General features: G+C 35.8%; 1 protein-coding gene and 2 long non-coding RNA genes across 5 annotated transcripts; all 3 read left to right on the top strand.

Annotated features, from left to right (window-relative positions):
• Positions 1 to 1,481: 1,481 nt before the first annotated feature.
• LOC126828037 (uncharacterized) lies at positions 1,482 to 2,177 on the top strand. The gene is made up of 3 exons (XR_007682901.1): positions 1,482 to 1,584; positions 1,750 to 1,846; positions 2,077 to 2,177. It is a non-coding gene; the product is annotated as an uncharacterized LOC126828037 (long non-coding RNA).
• Positions 2,178 to 2,448: 271 nt separating this feature from the next.
• LOC126828036 (uncharacterized) lies at positions 2,449 to 3,733 on the top strand. Its single transcript, XR_008788927.1, has 3 exons — positions 2,449 to 2,510; positions 3,074 to 3,225; positions 3,589 to 3,733. It is a non-coding gene; the product is annotated as an uncharacterized LOC126828036 (long non-coding RNA).
• A 5,593-nt stretch (positions 3,734 to 9,326) lies between these two features.
• LOC126828035 (myosin light chain kinase A) lies at positions 9,327 to 17,230 on the top strand. Of its 3 annotated transcripts, none has more exons than XM_050557617.2 (11): positions 9,327 to 9,808; positions 10,466 to 10,732; positions 11,742 to 11,842; positions 12,045 to 12,141; positions 12,315 to 12,428; positions 12,636 to 12,710; positions 13,094 to 13,384; positions 13,721 to 13,766; positions 14,255 to 14,390; positions 15,331 to 15,415; positions 16,101 to 17,230. In XM_050557617.2, exons 1-11 carry the CDS (start codon positions 9,716 to 9,718, stop codon positions 16,170 to 16,172), a joined length of 1,377 nt encoding a protein of 458 aa, XP_050413574.1. In that variant the 5' UTR covers positions 9,327 to 9,715; the 3' UTR covers positions 16,173 to 17,230. The 3 variants fall into 3 exon arrangements, with proteins under 3 accessions (XP_050413574.1, XP_050413573.1, XP_050413575.1); XM_050557616.2 differs by having other exon boundaries at positions 9,339 to 9,808; positions 12,597 to 12,710; XM_050557618.2 differs by lacking the exon at positions 14,255 to 14,390 and having other exon boundaries at positions 9,341 to 9,808; positions 12,597 to 12,710.
• Positions 17,231 to 19,717: the final 2,487 nt, after the last annotated feature.

The following is a 19,717-nucleotide window of genomic DNA, read 5'->3' as shown; positions in this document are numbered from 1 at the left end:
GGTCGTGAGAAGGTTCATCGGGGTTTTTCGGCGTGGTTTTCCATTGTCAGTGGTGAAGGGCGGAAGGCCTGGCAAGAACAGTTGTCTAGTCGTCTGGATGGGACGGAAAACCGAAGTCCCGTGTACACATTGGCGTGCAAGTAAGAGTCCCCTCGACAGTTGGAATTAACCTCATAGCACACTGTATGCGTATGCCCGCCTTCACTGGCCCAGTCGGAGCAGAACAGTAGGACGTTAAACCCCATTTCATTTCATTTCCCTGTCGCCATTTTGTTGATAACAGACGCTTGTACATTCGGTTTACCTCGGCTATTTTGATACTTCCATTTGACCTCGACTGCACACCTTTCGAACCCATTGTCTTTAAAGACACTTGCGACTATGCAAGGTAACACCTCCTAACGACGCCTTTTTAAGAAGTATTATTTGTTAAACCGTAAAACTACTATCGTACCACCATTGTCAGACGGAGAGTGGAGACGCATATCAAGCTACGTCGTACAGGCGAGCTACATGACATGATGAAGATCACAGAATTAGCAGAGGTTTGCCGAATGGAACTCGAGAAAAATAGAAATTGTTTTTTCGAAAAACAAAATTATAAATTATTTTACAAAATGGAAATTAAAATACCAAATATAAAATTATAAGTTCAACAAAATTAAAAATAAAAGTTTAAAATTAATTTACAAATTGAAAAATTAATTTACAAATTGAAAAATTAATTTACAAATTGAAATATTAATTTACAAATTGAAATATTAATTTACAAATTGAAATATTAATTTACAAATTGAAATATTAATTTACAAATTGAAATATTAATTTACAAATTGAAATATTAATTTACAAATTGAAATATTAATTTACAAATTGAAATATTAATTTACAAATTGAAATATTAATTTACAAATTGAAATATTAATTTACAAAATGAAAAAATATTCTTGCAATATTGGAAATTAATTTACAAAATTAAAAATAAAATTATTCTACAAAATTAAAAAAATATTCTACAAAATTAAAAAAATTTTCTACAAAATTAAAAAATGTTCTACAAAAAAAAAAAAAAAATTAAAAATAGAAATTAAAAATAAAAATTAAAAATAGAAATTAAAAATAGAAATTAAATATTAAAAAAAAGGTTCGTACTTGAGCTTTCGTACCTATACCAGGTACCTTAATGTTACAAAATTTAGTAGCAGGAATGATTTGAAAAGTGTGGGGGCCAGAATTTAAAAAAAGGACAATGTCGCCGAGGGGGGTGTATGCCCTTTAAATCCCTTATGTTATATGATCTAGTTTGTTTCGAGTGAACGACAAATCCAAACTTTTTCCCCGTCTTCTGATTGTATGACTTGCTCAGTCTTTTTACCTTGTAAAATGTAACCGTAACAACAAAAAGGTGAAATGTTACACATGTTACTAAAAATGCGACCTTTATTGATACCTTAATTATCTGTATTTTCTTTGTATTTGTCAGTTTCTACATAAGAATCACATTATTCACAGAGATCTGAAACCCGCCAATATATTTCTTACAGAAGATCAAACTATAAAGGTTGGAGATTTTGGAATATCGCGGTAAGTTGTTGAAATAGGATTATTGAAAAAATAAATGTCTTTCAGATTGTGTATTTGGGGATACCTTTTAAACGAATGCTTTCCATTGACATCAATCATGTAATTCTTTTACAAAATAACTGGATTCTATAGCAAATAATTGATTTCTATTTCTTCTCGGTAAAGGTCCTTGGAAAGTACATTGGCAAAAGCCCAAACCTACATTGGAACGCCGCTTTATATGGCACCCGAAATTCTAAATTATCAAGAATATAGCAATAAGGTATGTCTCTAGAAGCTAAAATCAATATCTTTCCGATGAACAATAAACACAAATTAAATAACCTTATATGGCACGCGAAATTCGAAATTATCAAGAATATAGCAGTAAGGTATGTCTTTAGAAACTAGAATCAATATCAGTTATGTAACTTTCAGAAGAACAATAAACAAAAATTATAGAACTAAGTGGTGATTTATTGTTTACTATTAAACTAATTCGTATATCTTAAGGCTGATGTGTGGAGTTTTGGTTGTATATTTTATGAACTTATGTGCTTGAAGTACCCATTTAAACTTACAACCAAAGAAGAAGAAAATATTCTAGAAAATATAAAGAAATGCCATGTAAGTATTATTTTTAATATATATAAAAGAGAAATTTAGGGGTTTTTTTCTTCGCTATTGGAGACCAAACTGTTGAATTGATGTAATATAATAACTTTATAATAACTCGCTTGTTACAAGAATGTTTGTGTTGCTGTTTATTTAGTATTTGTTAATAATTTTCTTCTTAGTTTTTTTTTCTAATTTAATCCAATCAAATATTTCAGTATATACCTGTTTCATCACGATATGATCTGAATCTTCGGGATTTTGCAAAAGGAGCTTTGCAACTTGATGAAAAGAAGAGGATGACAGCTGCCGATCTTCATTCGTTTCTTGTGGTGAGTTAAAATAAGCACAACAGGACAAGCAATAAGTAATGTATATAGGTATTATTATATGGGAGGATTATATGTGCCATTGATCATGAATTTAGTTCAGTGTGTCTTCTAACATCAAACACAGTACCAGCAAACGCAAACAGAAATTTGTTCTGGAGGAAAGATAGGTTACTTTTCCACGCATTGCTTGTTTATATGGGGGCGGGTGCGGGGATTAGGTGCGAGGGTAAAGGAACCTTATCTATGCTTACCATAGATACAATATTTATATGTCACTATACAAGGTCACTTGCCTAAGGGAAATGGTATCCCTCTCTCTCCCTCTCTCTCTCTCATTAGAAACAGAAACAGTATATACTATAAAGCAAAATCACTTAACACTATTGAGTATTACTGTTCATACATGTATGTATTTTATGTGATATGTTAGGGAATGGTGGATCACGATCTAATTAAAACGGTTAAAGCATCATCAGCTATGGGTCAACCACAATTACCGTCTCACAAATTACTTATAAAAGCAGTAAATGATTTTAATAGCCTGGACCTTTATTCTGGCTCAGAAGATAGCTATTCGGATGACTTTGAATCATTATCGGAAATTGAAGACGAGGATGATTTAGAAGAGACGCTGACGGCAACAGCCATCCAAAATTTGAATATTCAGCAGTCAGAAACCACAACTACGTCATCAATTCATGCGGACAACCCCTAGGTACGTCGAAACCAATTTTGCTTTGTTTTTTCAAAGAGGTGGAGATCGTGTTCTAGGTTCGTACATCAGTTACGACAGTTGTATCTTGGTTAAGGCTAAGGTCCCTCTGCCGTGCAATGCGTTACGATAGGATAGTCCCTATTGAATCCACGATCTGGTACGTGCGGATACATTCGGATACGTTTCGATACGATCAACACGACTGCTACGAATGACCTCAATGTATGATAGGATCACCACGATTACCCACGATTAACATCACGATTTCATTGTAGCGCGAATCGTGATTATTAACCGAAATACACAATATCCACTGAATGTATAGATAAAAAAAATATTTTTATCTTATTTTTATCTTTTCAGAAACCTTTGCAAGAGCTTCTGGAAAAAGACAACTATAAGCAATATTTTCTCAAAGGCCATTAGATCCTTTTATAATAAATAACCACTACGCAATATTATTGGGATATTTTGGATCCAATTTTCCCATTGTTACCATGGACATTCTTCTTGTGTGCAAGTAATCTCTGTGAAATTATAAGGATGTTTGTGATTTGCTAGTTTTACTAACATAACATAATGACATAATTAGAACAGGCCAAAATACATTTAAGTGATTATGCATGCAGACAGACTCACAAATAATGAACAGTATTATTTTAAAACATAGATATTGATGTACATGGTAGCTCATAACGGAGTAATTATAGGACAGTTTTTACCCATGCAAGTTTACACCACACACAACGAAATGTTTGGAAATGATTACAACATGAGAATTACATTCTTTCAATGTTTGAGTTACATTGAAACCGAAAGTTTGCATTTCTTGGGAAAGCTATCACACAGCTTCCGATAAATGCTTTCACACACAGCCAGTTTTAATTACTAAACTATAGCCGGGACGACTCTTTTAATAGTGTACTGAATATTCAGTTGATGCAATAACCAAGAATCAGTGATAACATATTAACATACGAATACTTGTAAATCGCACCATTGCCCGGGCAAAATTTCTTTTATAATAGTCTGAATGATATAAGTCTGCCTGCATTAAACCATATTCATCTCATGTTATTCATTTTTAGGTCGGTATCGGAGACGTTCAGGCAATTTTAGTATAATACCGTACTCAATTTACCCAATTATCCGTCACACGTGCCCAGTGATATTAACAATTATAATATTAACCCCATTTGATCTTTTCTAAAACTATTCTTCTTGTAACATTGCATTCATAAAAATAGAAAGAAATCTGGGTTTTAACGACCTATGTTCTATAATAGATCACATTCGACATTAATAATGTTAAAAATGCATTATGCCCGGCTCCACGCTATTTAAGCCTAGCGCAGAAAGTAAATTTCTAATAGCAGATCATCCTTCGTAGACCAGTGAGGTCGGGTTATAAAGTCCACGGTTTCTGTACAGACTATAATACGAACTGCTATATCCTGTTAATCTTGAAAATGGCTTAAAATAAAATAAAACCAAGTACGAACAATCCAAACCATTAGACAAAATTCGAAGTATTGAAGCTTCGAAATTCATTTATTGCCAAATCAGCCCTTTCTATTTATACCAATGTTAATTTCTTACTTAAACAGCCACTTTAATATTGAAATACAATTGAAATACATCAATACTAAAACGATAGCTACCAAATTTCATAATGTTCAGTCTTTGGTTACATGTTTTCTCTACCCCTGGGTCCGATGTGGTCCCCGGTGCAGGACGAGGGGACTGATAAGTACAGCTGTCTTGTCGTTTTGATGGGACGAAAAACCAGGTCCCTTGTACACATTGCGGCTACACATAAAAGAACCCTTGAAGTTGGAATTTGATATAAGTGTGGGTCGCCAGAGAACCGTATTGACTTTGTCTCCACTTCCATTTTGTATAATCGCATATATGCTTTTGAGCAAGAGGTTGTATGACTTACTAGTGTAGAATCCACGAAAAGGGTTTGAATATACAATTTCTGTCAGGTTTTGGTGAATATTTATGGTTTTGAGGCAGAAGGATACGAGAGTTAAGGTGTTGGTTAGGTTGAAATGTAGGGCGGAAAGTTGCATTTTTTTTTTGTCCCTACGTGCTTTTGAGCAAGAGACTGCCACATTTTGCCCCACCTGTGGTAGAACGCGTTCTACCCATCGAGAATTTGCAAAAAAGAGTAAGAGCCGGTTTAAGTGACGAGAATTAACATTGAAGTCAATAGGGAAATCATTGGCGATCTGTGGTCAAATGTTGTTTGGACACAGTAGGACACCTTATTCCCACACTAATGCGTCCTCTCTTTAGCACAAAGGCGTGCTGGGAGGGTAGGCATGGTAGGTAAGCCTACCTTGTCCTCAGAAATGCAAAAAACAAAAGAAACCATACATGGTTGATAACGCTCGAATCCGATGAGATTTCCTACCAGGGTATTAGGGTATGTTTATTGGCTATGTGCCATTCCGTCCGAAAAAGTGCCATGATTTCTGAAAAAGTGCCATGATTTCTGAAAAAGTGCCCTTGAATTTTGAAAGAGTTACCTCAAATACCCATGGAAAGGGCCGCGTCAATGTCATCGTATTACCATTGCACCAATGACAATATTGTACCTCCCTTGTTTCAAACAGATCCAGCGATACTAAAAACCAATCTCACTCAATGACTGATTGTTGCTGGTATCCAATTTTCTCTAATTTCGGTTTCAATTTGAAAAAGTTCGCAGTTTACAACCATTTATAATCACAATTCCTGATTTCGCCCCGCTTTAAAATTGTTAGGGCGGACCGGGTAGCTCTTGCTTCTCGATGGGCCCCGTCGTGATGAAGAATACGTGATATGACGAGAAATCTCGTATGATTCACTAGTTCTGCGCCCCACTCATAGATCATTTTTTCTCCTCGAATCGAATTGAGGCCATTACATTTCAAAGTGGATGTAACACTATTATTGATAACAGAAGATCAGTTTAGTACATACATTATTTATTTACATCGCGAACAGGAACATAAATACACAGGAACATAAATCAAACAACAATTTAAATACATCAGAAACATAAACCAAAGAGGAACTAAATTACACCAGGAATATAATCAATGACATTAAAAACAGTGCATGAATAGTTTAAGATAATCATTCCGTCCCTCTTGCTACGCCGGTCTCTGCTCCTCCCTTCCTCCCGTCTCTCCGTCTCTCTCCTCGTCTCGTTTACTGTCGGTAAACTCGTGGTTATATATACTCTTCAAAAAAGTAGGGGATATTGAAATGTAAATACCTATGCAGGTTGCGATATGATAAATGGTCATGGACATTTGACATGCTTTGAGAGTATGTTCACAGATGAAGAACTTATCGCCCCAACAGAACCACTGAGCTGCGCATGCGATACGCAATAGCGCCATACACGTGGGAGGGGTTCATTATCAAATTTGACACTTCAAGGAAGGGATGACGAAAACTGGCGCATGCTGGTTTATCCATGTTTGCTTTCCTATCGGTTCTTGCATATGATTTACTGTTTAGCGTATCTTTGCTTTAGTGTGTTACGTTTAATTTGATTGGGAGACGTGTTCGTCGACGTCAACGTCAACCGACAACATTGCAAGAATTGGCCATGGCACTACAAGAGGAGTGGGTCAGATTGCCCCAAATCGTGATTGGACGGTTGATTAGGAGCATGCCACGACGAATTGCTGAATGTCTGAGAATTGGTAGAGCAAATACTTATTATTAAGACAAATATCAAAAACGTCCATTTTCACTTTTGACAGTGTATCTCTTTGCTAGTGAAATGGGGCCGTCAGATAAGCCGCCCATATGAACTGTTTATGTTCATGTGTAGGTAATTGGCCTGTTATTAACATACACTGGTTACCTCTATTAAAAACAGCAGTGCATTTCTGCAGTTTTGTATTGTTTCTGAATATCCCCTACTTTTTTTAAGAGTATATCTTTCAAGAACAGGGTAAACGGGTATTAACTTCTTATTATCATATATGGAGTTGTTTAGATTAGTTGGCCACCATGGGATGGATTAAGACCTTAATTACATACAATATCATATAGTATCAAAACCAGCTGGGGGTCAGACACTTTGTCGCATGGATACGAAGATGAATTTTAGTTATTTTGAAAAGAATATGTCATATTATGTTGTTTTTTTCTAATCAGAGCCTATGAGGAGTAACAGGACCAAAAATTTCGGAGATTGGCATAAATTTCTAGAAAAAAAACTGTTTTATTTATTTCGCTAAGTGAATTTAAGAAAAATTCAACATGGGCGACGGGAGCATTCTTAGCTGTTAGCAAACTCAAGGTCAATACACTACCCATTACCACGAACTCTATTGACATTCATTCTGTCATCAGTTTAACTTCCTTGGCCGGGATTAAACGTTAACTTTTTACACTGATGCAACGGTCGGTGACTAAATCTTGATCATCCCCTCATTCTTGCAATGGGACTGTGCAAGTGCTACTCCTCCCTCATTAGAGAACAGAATCGAATGAAACGTGAAAAGTACCATTTGTAAGGCATACCAGTCCCTTTCGATGCTTATTTTTCTTTACCTGTGGGTCTTTTAGTTCTTGATTGTTGCTAAGCATGTTGATATTCTGATTTTCCGGACTTCTACCATGAGTTAATGTATGGTATATCATGGCTCTGATATACGGAAATCGATTCTAGCATGTGAAACAGAACCAAAAATCCCCATCCCCCCCCCATCTCTCATCAAAGTGCCCTAAGTTTGGTCTGCCTACCCTCTTCCGTACGCTCCAGCAGGCCTCTGCTTTAGCATGTCTTTTTTGTTGAATTATTGGTGTAGAATCGAAAAAAGGGTTTGAATGTACATTTTCTTGTAAGTTTTGGGGCGGAAGGATACGAGAAATGAAGGGCCGACATTTGCATGTTTATTAGTATGTTACTTCCCATTTGTGTATCTCAAGATTTCCATGGAGAACCTCATACATTCTTTCATAGGCGTACGGGGAAATTTTTTACTGGGGGGGGGGGCGGTGGTGGTGCCCCAAAAATGTAGTTAGGTTCTTAGTATGTTACATAATAATCATAATATCTCTTTTGCGATGAATAAGTTCTTAATTTCTAAATCATCAATGAAAGAGAACTAAATTTTATTTACTTGTAATATACACAACTAAAAACAGTTGTTTATGTAACTGTAATTCGTGGCTTACTGTACTCCAAACAATAGAGGGTTCGAGTCTTAAGATTTCTATTTAATTGCCTAACTATAGACACCCTGAATTTAAATTCGCTGTTAAATTGGACGCATTCAAGAACACAATATTTTTTTATACAACTTTTACAAAGTACAATTGTGTGCCCAAACTTTCCCAGCATTTGGTGCCCCCAGTCCCCCCCCCCCCCAGCTCGTACGCCTATGCATTCTTTTAAGCAAGAGGTTGCCACATATTGCTCCATCTATGGCTGAAAGCGTTCAACCCCATGAACATTTTGGGAAAAGTTAGAGCCGGCCAAAGAGATGAGAATTAACATTAGAGTCAATGGGAAAATTAATGGTGTAGTGTGCCCGTTTAGCGCCTTACTTTTCTATATTAACCGATTTAATGAGAACGCAGGGGCGCGTCCAGCTGTTTGAGCAGCGGGGAATCCAAGGTGGAGACAACGTCAAGTTTGGCGTTAGGTCGGGACAAACTATCTGCGAACTTGATAAAATCAGAATCTTTGAGACAATCTTTTTGCTCATGTCGGTGCATACATGTATATGATTACAGTGAAGTGGTGAGCGAAAACGGGGTTATCTCCATGAAAGTAGGAGATAAAAAATATTGTCTGTGCTAGCAGCCAGCCAAGACACGCCCCTGGGACCGGCATACACCCTACAGTGCTCTATACGGATAATTTTGCCCTGATAACGGCGTTGTACACTTATATCGATTTCCAACTGTCATCTCCAATGAACGGTTGAACATTTACTGATCATTTATTTATAATGTCGTTGCTATTTGTTTAGAATACACTTACTCGTTAACATCAGAGTTTTAACAAGTTAACCAAGCGCATAGTAGAATAAACAAACAATGGCCATGTCTGTTTATTTCGCACGTTGTATAGAATGCCCGATTTAATGGGATTTGGAGGTAATCGGTTCATTTGTTATTGTATATGATAATATATGACCTACTTAATGGGTGGACAGGTATTTTTACAATTCATGATATACCAACTAGTCTGTACGTGTAATAAAAACGGCGACTAGACATTTGTTTACTGCAGGGACGGTTAAGCGAGTATTTTTTGCCATTATTGTGAAACCGTTCAACCAGTTATTGTTCAGATATATAACTATATATAGACAAGGAGTATGTAATGGGTTTATTTGTAATCGATAAAGGAAGTAGCTGTTTAGATGATCTTTTTGTGGGGATTTCCCAATCCTTTAGTCGAAGTGCCTTGTCGTAGTTGGTGATATACTTAGTTAATGTAAACTAATAAAAACATTTTGTGTACGCTATGGATGTGATTGTGGAAAGAAAACTTGGAATGGGAGCCTTTGCCTCCGTTTATTTGGTTAAGACTAAATTTTCTGATGACAATTACTATCAGGTTGGTTATTTTAAAGATCTAATTTGCACAAGGAACCGAACCCCATCTACCCATCTTGTTCTTCGTGTTCTTATGTCTTCTGGCGGCGACTGTCTTCGAGCAAATTCTTGGGCTCTGCCAATTCAAATACCATCAAACTGAAACTTGGCATGCCTATTCCTTAGACAATTGCGCATCGTGTGACAGACTTAGGCCAGGTTAATGTAGTCTATAGGCTATGAAGGCAGAGTAACATACTTCGATTTAGTAGATTTAAGATTATAAGATGGCGTCGATAACGTCATGCCCGGCTCGTGCACTTTTTAGGCCGGGTTAATGTGATCTATAGGCGATGAAGGCAGAGAAAGACTATAAATAAAGTGGGATTACATTATCAGATGGGACAATGTATTGGTGTCCTGTGTCCAGAATGATGTCGTGAGTCTCATCCGTAGGTAGAGTTACGGGCCTTCCTAAAAAAAAATGAGCTGCGTACTTGGTGATCGTGTTTGTCTGTCTAGAACAACAACATGTACATTTTGTTGATAGTTATCCTTTCACTGTTATTGCCAAGTAGATACCTACAGGTTTTCACGGTAAACAGTTTCGGTTTCAATAAGAGCGGTCATTGGATTATTTAGAAAGCTTAATGTATCAAATTTATACTCACCTTTCCAGTTAGCTTTAAAAGTAATGGAGTTATCCAGAGACGACGAACGAAAGAAAGCCATGATGAGACATGAAGTGAAAATCTTAAGACAAAATCATCATGACAATATTGTGTTATGCCAAGCTGACTTTGAACGGAATGACCACATAATGTTAGTACTGGAGTATTGTGGTGGTGGGGATTTAGCTGGATACATAGAATCATTAAAACCTAGTAATTATTTAGAAGAAAAGAAGATTATATTCCTCGCTGTCCAGATAGCATCAGCCATTGAGGTATATGTACACTTTTAAACAGATATCATAACTGTCAACAAGAAAATAAATGCATACATTGTTATATAATTTCATATTCACAATAACCCTCGACTTGGCTAATAATCGACGATCCACAAACTCTGTTCGCATGAAAGAATATCTTACGTCTAACTGAGTCCCCTGGCTGCTCAATTTCACTTAATTATAAGTACATTTCTTTCATTTAAAGGGACAATAACACTCTTGCTGGCTTGACAGCTCCAGAAAATAAATAATAGCTTTATTCCAAGTACTAGATGTTTAAGTGTCCTACCTGTTGTGTTAATTATCCATTACATCCTATTTTACTTGTCCAGAGGGTTCGAAAATATTTTAAAATCCAATTTACATTTGAAAAAGGTTTACGTTAGGCTTTTCAAATCATTTAGTTGAATTTTTACAATTTTTTAAATTAGGTGTCTTAAGATGAAATTTATATCATCAATTAATTGGAATATTGTAAAATAGTACAATTTGTTGATCAGAATAAAGATTGGGATAGATTATTCAGTTACAACAAGAGTGGTATTGAGCCTTTAAAAGTAAATTTTAATGTCATTTTGTAGAATAATTTTTGATTTTGTAATTTTATATTGGGATTCAAATCCCAGTTTAAGTGAGAAAAATCTACTTGTACTTAATTATGAGGGACCTATGGGAGGGAACCTTAAAGTTACAAAATTTAGTAGCAGGCCCCTATGAATGATTTGAAAAGGGAGAGGTTTATAATTGAAAAGAAGACAAAACCGCGGTGGATATTAAAAGGGAGAGGAGCGGGGATAAAGAAGTTCTATGCCCTCTAAATCCTTTATGTTATATGATCTAGTTCGTGTCGAGTGGACGTTAAATCCCATTTCTCTCCCCCTCTGCAGTACCCACTCAGTTGTTTTATCTTGTAAAATGTAACGTTAACAACAAAAAAGTAATACTTCACACATGCGGCCTTTATTGATACCTTACTTATCTGTATATTCTTTGTATTTGTCAGTATCTACACGAGCATCACATTATTCACAGAGATCTGAAACCCGCCAATATATTTCTTACAGAAGATCAAACTATAAAGGTTGGAGATTTGGGAATATCGCGGTAAGGTGTTGAAATATATTCAGGGACAAAATAAATGTATTTCAGATTATGTATGGTGTAGTATATTACTTTAAATCTTCCACTGGGAATACCTTTTAAACGAATAAACTCTATTGATATCAATCATGTAATTCTTTTACAAAATATAACTGGATTCTATAACAAATAGTTTTTAATTGATTTATATTTCTTCTCGATAAAGGTCGTTAGAAAGTACATTGGCAAAAGCCAAAACCTTCATTGGAACGCCGCTGTATATGGCACCAGAAATTCTAAATTATCAAGACTATAGCTATAAGGTATGTCTTTAGAAGCTAGTCTCAATATCTTTCCGAAGAACAATAAATAAAAATTAAATAACCTTATATGGCACGCGAAATTCTAAATTATCAAGAATATAGCAGAAAGGTATATCTTTAGAAGCTAAGTGGTGATTTATTGTTTACTATTAAACTAATTCGTATATCTTAAGGCTGATGTGTGGAGTTTTGGTTGTATATTTTATGAACTTATGTGCTTGAAGTACCCATTTAAACATACAACCAAAGAAGAAGAAAATATACTAGAAAATATAAGGGAAGGCAGTGTGAGTATTATTTATAATATGTATACAAGAGAAAATTAGTTTGTTTTATTTTTTCGCTATAGGAAACCAAACTGTTGAATTGATGTAATATAATAACTTTATAATAACTCGCTTGTTATTTTCTTCTTAGTGTTTTTTTTTCTAATTTAATCCAATCAAATATTTCAGTATATACCTATTTCATCACGATATGATCTGAATCTTCAGGATTTCGCAAAAGGAGCTTTGCAACTTGATGAAATGAAGAGGATGACAGCTGCCGATCTTCATTCGTTTCTTGTGGTGAGTTAAAATAAGCAGGACAAGCAATAAGTAATGTATATAGGTATTATATATTATATTGGAGGATATGTGTGCCATTGACGATGAATTTAGCTCAGTGTGTCTTCTAATATCAAACATAGTACGAGCAAACGCAAGCAGAAATTTGTTCTGGAGGAAAGATAGGTTACTTTTCCACGCCTTGCTTGTTTATATGGGTGTGGGTGTGGGGATTGGGTGCGAGGGTAAAATAAGCCTTATCTATGCTTACCATAGATACAATATTATGTATGTGACTATACAAGGTTGCTTGCCTAAGGGAAATGGTACCTCTCTCGCAAAATCACTTAATACTATTCAGTATTACCGTTCATACATGTATGTATTTTTATGTGATATGTTAGGGAATGGTGGATCACGATCTAATTAAAACGGTTAAAACATCAACAGCTATAGGCCAACCACAATTGCCGTCTCACAAAAAACTCATTAAGGCACTGAATGATTTTCATAGAAAGGCTTCGACCCTGGACCTTAGTTCTGCCTCAGAAGAAAACTATTCGGATGACTTTGAATCAGATTCAGAAGACGAGGATGAGTTAAAAGATACGCTGATGGCAACAGCCATTAAAAAAATGAATATTCAGCAGTCAGATACCGCAACTACTTCATCAATTCATGCGGATAAACCCAAGGTACGTCGAAACCAATATTGTTTTTTTAAGGATATGCAGATCGTGTTCTGGGTTCGAGTACCAGTTACAACAGTTGTATCCTGCTTAGGAGGAACAGATGACAGTTACGATAGTTGGGATACCCGGGACAGGCATTTTGATCATAAATGATGATATTAGATTATCAATATTAAGTCCAATGAAATCAACCGCTTTATTGTTAACCCAGATCAAGGCGCCTAGCCATTTTAATGAATATGGTGCAATGTTGTCTTTGTTTTGCTTTATTATTAACCCAGATGAAGGTGTCTAGCCATTTTAACGAATATTGTTTTTATTTTGTTTCCATTTATTAAGAAAGCCGAAATAACAAAGAAGAAGAAACGGGACTCTATTTTAAAAGGTAACGTATATATTGCTTATGATCTCTTGACACAGTCCTGTTTGTAAGCCTAATTTTATTTGTACGTATTTGTGTATTTGTTTTCAGAAGCAGTGTTTTACTGAATAATGATTTCTGTGAGTAATGAAGTTGTTACGTCTCTCGTCCTGTACCCATGGAAAATGACAGCCATTTTGAAAGTTCAAGTTGCTAACGGGATTTCCTTAATACATGACCTTAAACCTAAGTAGAAACGCAAATTTTAGGGCTTGCATCCAGATTTGATCGACCTTTACACTTAGCCACCCCACTAAAAGTAAAGCCACACACTGTTAAATCTGGGCTTACGCAGATCTACGTTCCAAAGCAAAAACGCACAGTTGATTTTAATCATATTACAGAAGAGATGTTTATGCAAGGCCAAAAATAAACTGGTAGTGATTTTATTTTTGCTAGTTTTACAAACAATTGATGAAACCTTAATACAGTCACTTTTTTGCTATTTTAAGTTAAAGTCAAGAGCAAAGCGAAGAACGACTCCCTAATGGTATATACTAGGGGTCAAAGGGTATCATATAATAACAGTGACGAAATAGGTTATGGAGACAGTGATGAAACAGATGCATTTAGTTCGAATGTTCAGCAGTATGTACAAACACATATTACCGGATATTCTTTCCCTTTGCTCATTCAATCGTCAAATCCTTACTAAACGAAAACATTAATTACAAAACGTGAGACCACAAATTGCTTTAATGATGCAATATGTAAGACACGATCTTCAAAGCAAAACGCGATAAATTGAAAGATAATCTTTAACTCCTGACATTCTACCTAAAAATATAGTATAAAAATACTCCCATGCTAAAGAGCATTTATTAATTACACCTATCTGTATACTATTGTCATCAACCACTTATGTATCCAGATTCGGGTTACCCTATGTGCAGTGTATTCAGCTGCCTACAGCCCAAGGAAATAATAGGACCCAAAAGATTTGACGACCTTTTTAAGCTCAACTGGGTTACTTATTCATTTCATCGTAGCACGAACCTGTCTCATTTACATTCCGTCCCATGCGATCGCGCTCGAGTTGAACTACAGAGTGAACGCCAGCATAGAAGACTGGTCACCTATTGGCACCCGGTCAAGCGACTTTCGCTTTCATTTTTAAAATGTTCTGGCGACTTCTTCGAAAGAGGTCTGTATGGAATGTTCATACTGATTCAATAAATAGGTTGACTGCCTCATAGAAGTTACTCTCAAGATTTATCCCTGTGTGATGGCTTTCCAATACTTGGATCGAAAGGTCCTTTTCACGTCTAAATATATGAAACACACCACCTGTAGTTCAATAGAGCAGATGAGACTGGGTTATCAATAATTGATGAGAATGAACTTTTTTCCATTTTATTGTAGCAGATCGACTGAATGTTATAGTCTAAGTATTACGGGAAATTTAGTTACAGAGCTCTAGTTTCGTATTAGACCCAGCTGATCGATCTGCCTACATACTATCACGGCCTTGGTCCGTCTCTCGATGAGTTTATAATATTCTTTATATTATGACATTTTTCCTTTATAGGATGTGTAAAAAGGACATTGGAGAGGAAAAGTATGAAAGAGTTTTAAGTCTAATTTCGTCAATAAAAGATAAACAGACATTAAAGGTGTTTATTTAATATTTTTAGTTGTTGTTTTCTATTTCAAAAGATTAGACCCTTAAACAGCAAGCCGTGATATATTTCCGCTATAAACGATAATATACATAAATAGCGAATAATATTTTAACTTACTGAATGGATGGCAGGGCAAACCAACAATTCTGTTTAACTGATTCAAGATTCCGAGTTCTCTACCCACATTCAGTGGATAAATTCTGGGGATATGGGTTGTTTTGCGTGTATCTGGGACTTCTTTAAATGGAATTATTGAACATATTTGTTTTTAAGATGTAAACTATTTGGTTTTTAATTGAGCTAAGGCTGTTTGATGTCGGTAAAAATAAAGTGTTGAATTGGGTAGATCTGATATATTATTTTGAATAGACATTGGGAAAGCTCATTACGATCAAATAGTTGTTTCGACAGATAAAGCGAAAGTCGGCTGCTTTGCTAAGTTTAGTTTCATTTGGACCTTTTGCTTATTATGTCGACAGTGGAACACAACATCTATTATATTTTAAACCCGACTTTCTCTATGGACCTAAGATTTGTTGATTTGGCCAAAAACAATAAATATTGTATCGTGTCAAAAGGGCAGGATACGAGAGAACTAATACGCGTAGTTTAATTATCCGAAATACACAAGATCTGCTAAATATATAGATAAAATTAATATTTTTTATCTTTTCAGAAACCTTTGAAAAAGATGCTGGGAAAAGACAACTTTAAAAAATATGAGCACCATTTTCTCAAACGCCATTAGGCCCCTTTTCCAATAAATAACCACTACGCAATATTATTGGGGTATTTTGGATTCAATTTACTCATTGTCACCGTGGCCATTGCTCTTGTATGCAAAAAACCCTGTGATCGGAAATTAAAATTATAAGGATGTTTGTGATTTGCTAGTTATACTAACATAGCATCATAACATTAATAGAACGAGGCCAAGATGCATTTAAGTGATAACGCACACAGACGTGAACCTGACTCTCAAATAATGTACATTATTATTTTAAAACACAGAAAGAAACCGAATCAATGTGCATGACATTTTTTTTCTTTGGCAGATCTTAACGGAGTAGTCACAGGGCAGTTTTTACACATGCAAGTCTACCCCAAACACGATGAAATATTTGGAAATGATTACAAATGTTTGAGTTATATTACCTCAGTGTGTGTATATAGTCATCGTTATCTATTTGCTTGGGAATAGAGAGAATTATGGGGACGTATCAACAACTATATATGGAAACCAAATGTTGTATTGCTTGAAAAAGCTATTAAATAGACGATTTTTATAGTCTTTAACCAGTTTTAATTACTTGGGACACCCCTTTAACAATTTGATTAAACACAGATCCTATTTCGTTTCGTTTTTTATAGTTCAAAATTTCGTTTTACTTGTATTTACTACACTAGGATCTGAAAGAGTTGTTATATAACCCGCGTTGTGGATGATGTGAGGGATTAGCCAATGAAACGGTCTATTACGGCAAGTTTTGGGCGTGACGTGCACGGAACAGTTGGTAACCCACTAGAAACATCAACGCTGATTGATTAATCAAATGTCTGAGAAATAGGGTCCAAAGCCGATCGTATGACCTTTGACCACTACAACCGGTCAGATCTTCATATAGTTTAGGCCATCGAAAGTGTAAAAAACGAAACAAAATATAAATCTGTATTTTAATCAGATTTCCCCTTAATATCGTAATCCACATTTAATTGAAGCAATAATCAGGAAACTGATAACGTATTGACATACAAATCCTTGTAAATCGCTTTATATGTATTCAATAAATATCGTATATACATTTTCATGAACGTTTTATTACATTATATTATTAGAAACGCGGGTTTAAATACCCCAGTAGCCAAATCAGCGTTACTAATCGGACATCGTTAGTCGGACGATAAATCGACATTTACCTCACAAAATAGTGATATGTGCAGGCCCAAAAGCAAATGGTCGTCAATTTCAAGTCCCGGGTCATCTGAACATATTTACTTTTTCTAAAAAAAAGGTTAAATATAGACACGGGCATGTACATGTGTGTCGTGTCCACGGATCTTTCAACACCGCTGTACTATATATTTGGAAATATCTCTCTAAGATCTATCTGCTTGTGGTCTTTAATTCAGTATTTAAGACTTGGTATATAAAGTGCGCAACTGGAAGTCAACAACGAATTGGGATTTTGTTTATGCCTCACAGATATTGCTATTCGATTGAATATATGTGGGCAATTTGTAAAAGTATATTTTACCGCAATCCAGTAAGGTTCTCGGTGTACCTTGGCTAATACCAATTTCTTCAATTCTATACCCTGAATATGTACAAAATGCTGAAATATAAGGTCAGTAACACATCAAATAAATGATTCACGATTCGGGATGTCGTAAAGGTTCATTCTCTAGACAAGTTAACAAAACTTAAACGAATCCCAAAGATTCGGATTTATATGCATTGTTTTTTAAAAAAAACCCAATCAATTCTAAAGAGTAAAAATTGGTGACCCTTAGTAGTGCCTTATCGGGAGAATTTTCAATGCATTGTTCACCATAGGGCAGGATGAAACCAAAAACTAAGAATAGCCCTTACGTTTTATAATGTTTAATCAGTTCATGTCCCCAATAAATAATTAAGCAGGACAAGATCAATTTTCTAAAGCTAAATGATGATAAGACTGCAGTACTTCCGATTGGCCCAACGTCTCAATATAATAAGCAAGACTCTTATCTATTGGTGATGCCGAAATACCTTTTTTCAAACTGCATTTCTCTAGAACTAAATCCATACTAAATTATGATAAGACTGTAAGGTTGTATAGTATTTCCGATTGGCTCAACAACTCAATCTAATAACACAGACGCTATCTATTGGTGATGCCGATACCAAACATGCATGTATTCATATCTAATACCCCCGTCAGACTTGGGTGACGTCCTTACTGCGACGCTACGGCGACGGAAAATAGCCGCAGAGCTCGTTAAGATCGCCATAAGCGCGGTAAAAGCGTGGTGGAAATGCCAGATATCGTGCTTAGTGAATGGTCGCCTAATCACCACGTTTTAAGCATGTTCAAAACAAACGCCAAGGCTCTGCGATCTAACCTGAAAAGTTGTAATGCCCCCGTCAGACCGGGGTGGTGTCCTTAAAGCGCTACAGCGACCGTACGGCGACCATAAAATGCACAAGGTCGCCGGCAAACGTGAACACAGCGTACGAAAATGTCCCAAAATATTACAAACTTAAAAAAAAATTTGCGTTTTCACATCTTTCCAGGGCAGATCGCAGAACCTTGGTGTTTGTTTTGAACATGCTCAAAACAAACGCCGTGACTCGGCGATCGTTTGCGACCATCGAGACCACAGCGCGATATCTGGCGTTTCCACCACGCTTTTACCACGCTTATGGCGATCTTGACGCGCTCTGTGGCCATTTTCCGTCGTCGTAGAAGCGCAGTAAAGCCGCCACCCCGATCTGACGGGGTAAAGAACGCGACTTTTTTCAAATTTGTAAATTTTTGGGGACATTTTCTCGCGTGTGTTTACGTTTTCCGGCGACCTTGTGCATTTTCTAGTCGCCCTACGGTCGCAGCAGCGCAGTAAGGCCGCCACCTGGTCTGACGGGGGCATAAGATATGCAAATATGGTCTGGATTATGTTAATTCCTTCCTCTATTCATGGTTTCGGTCGTTATTACTGGAGACGTTCAATTCATTTTATAGCATGTATATTACTATAGTGTATATAATACACCCAATTATACGTCAAACGCACATAATGATATTAATAATTATTAACCTAATTTGATCTTTTATAAATACTTATAAAAAGAAATCCCTGAGCTGTGTTGTCATTGTAGCCACAATAAAACATGATATGCTTACTCTTTCTACAACAATTAATGTCATTTATGTATACCTAACCCATTTTATGTTAAAATTCTTTTCAGAATAGATATTATATATACTGGGTTATAATAATCTATAATAGATTACAGTCGACAATAGCAATATTAAAAATGCATTCATGCATTTCTAGTGGATCATCCATGGTAGATCAGTCAGGCCAGGGTATAAAGCCCAACTGTTTCTATACAAAAAAAACTTAAGGACCTGCCATATATTCTGTTAATCTTGATACGCTCGGCCTTATATTACCACATCAACTTATTCTATAAATTATGAGCCAATGTTAATTTTTTTTAAGTTAAACTGTCACGTTAATAATGAGCCTGAACAAAGCCAAACATTGAAACACAGAAAAAATAAAACAGTAGCTAACATATTTTATAATCTT

This window comes from Patella vulgata, chromosome 7 (genome assembly GCF_932274485.2).
Source record: "Patella vulgata chromosome 7, xgPatVulg1.2, whole genome shotgun sequence".
NCBI classification, from domain to species: Eukaryota; Metazoa; Mollusca; class Gastropoda; family Patellidae; genus Patella; species Patella vulgata.
Note: the sequence above shows the minus strand (reverse complement) of the source record. Positions and strands in the feature narration are given on the sequence as shown.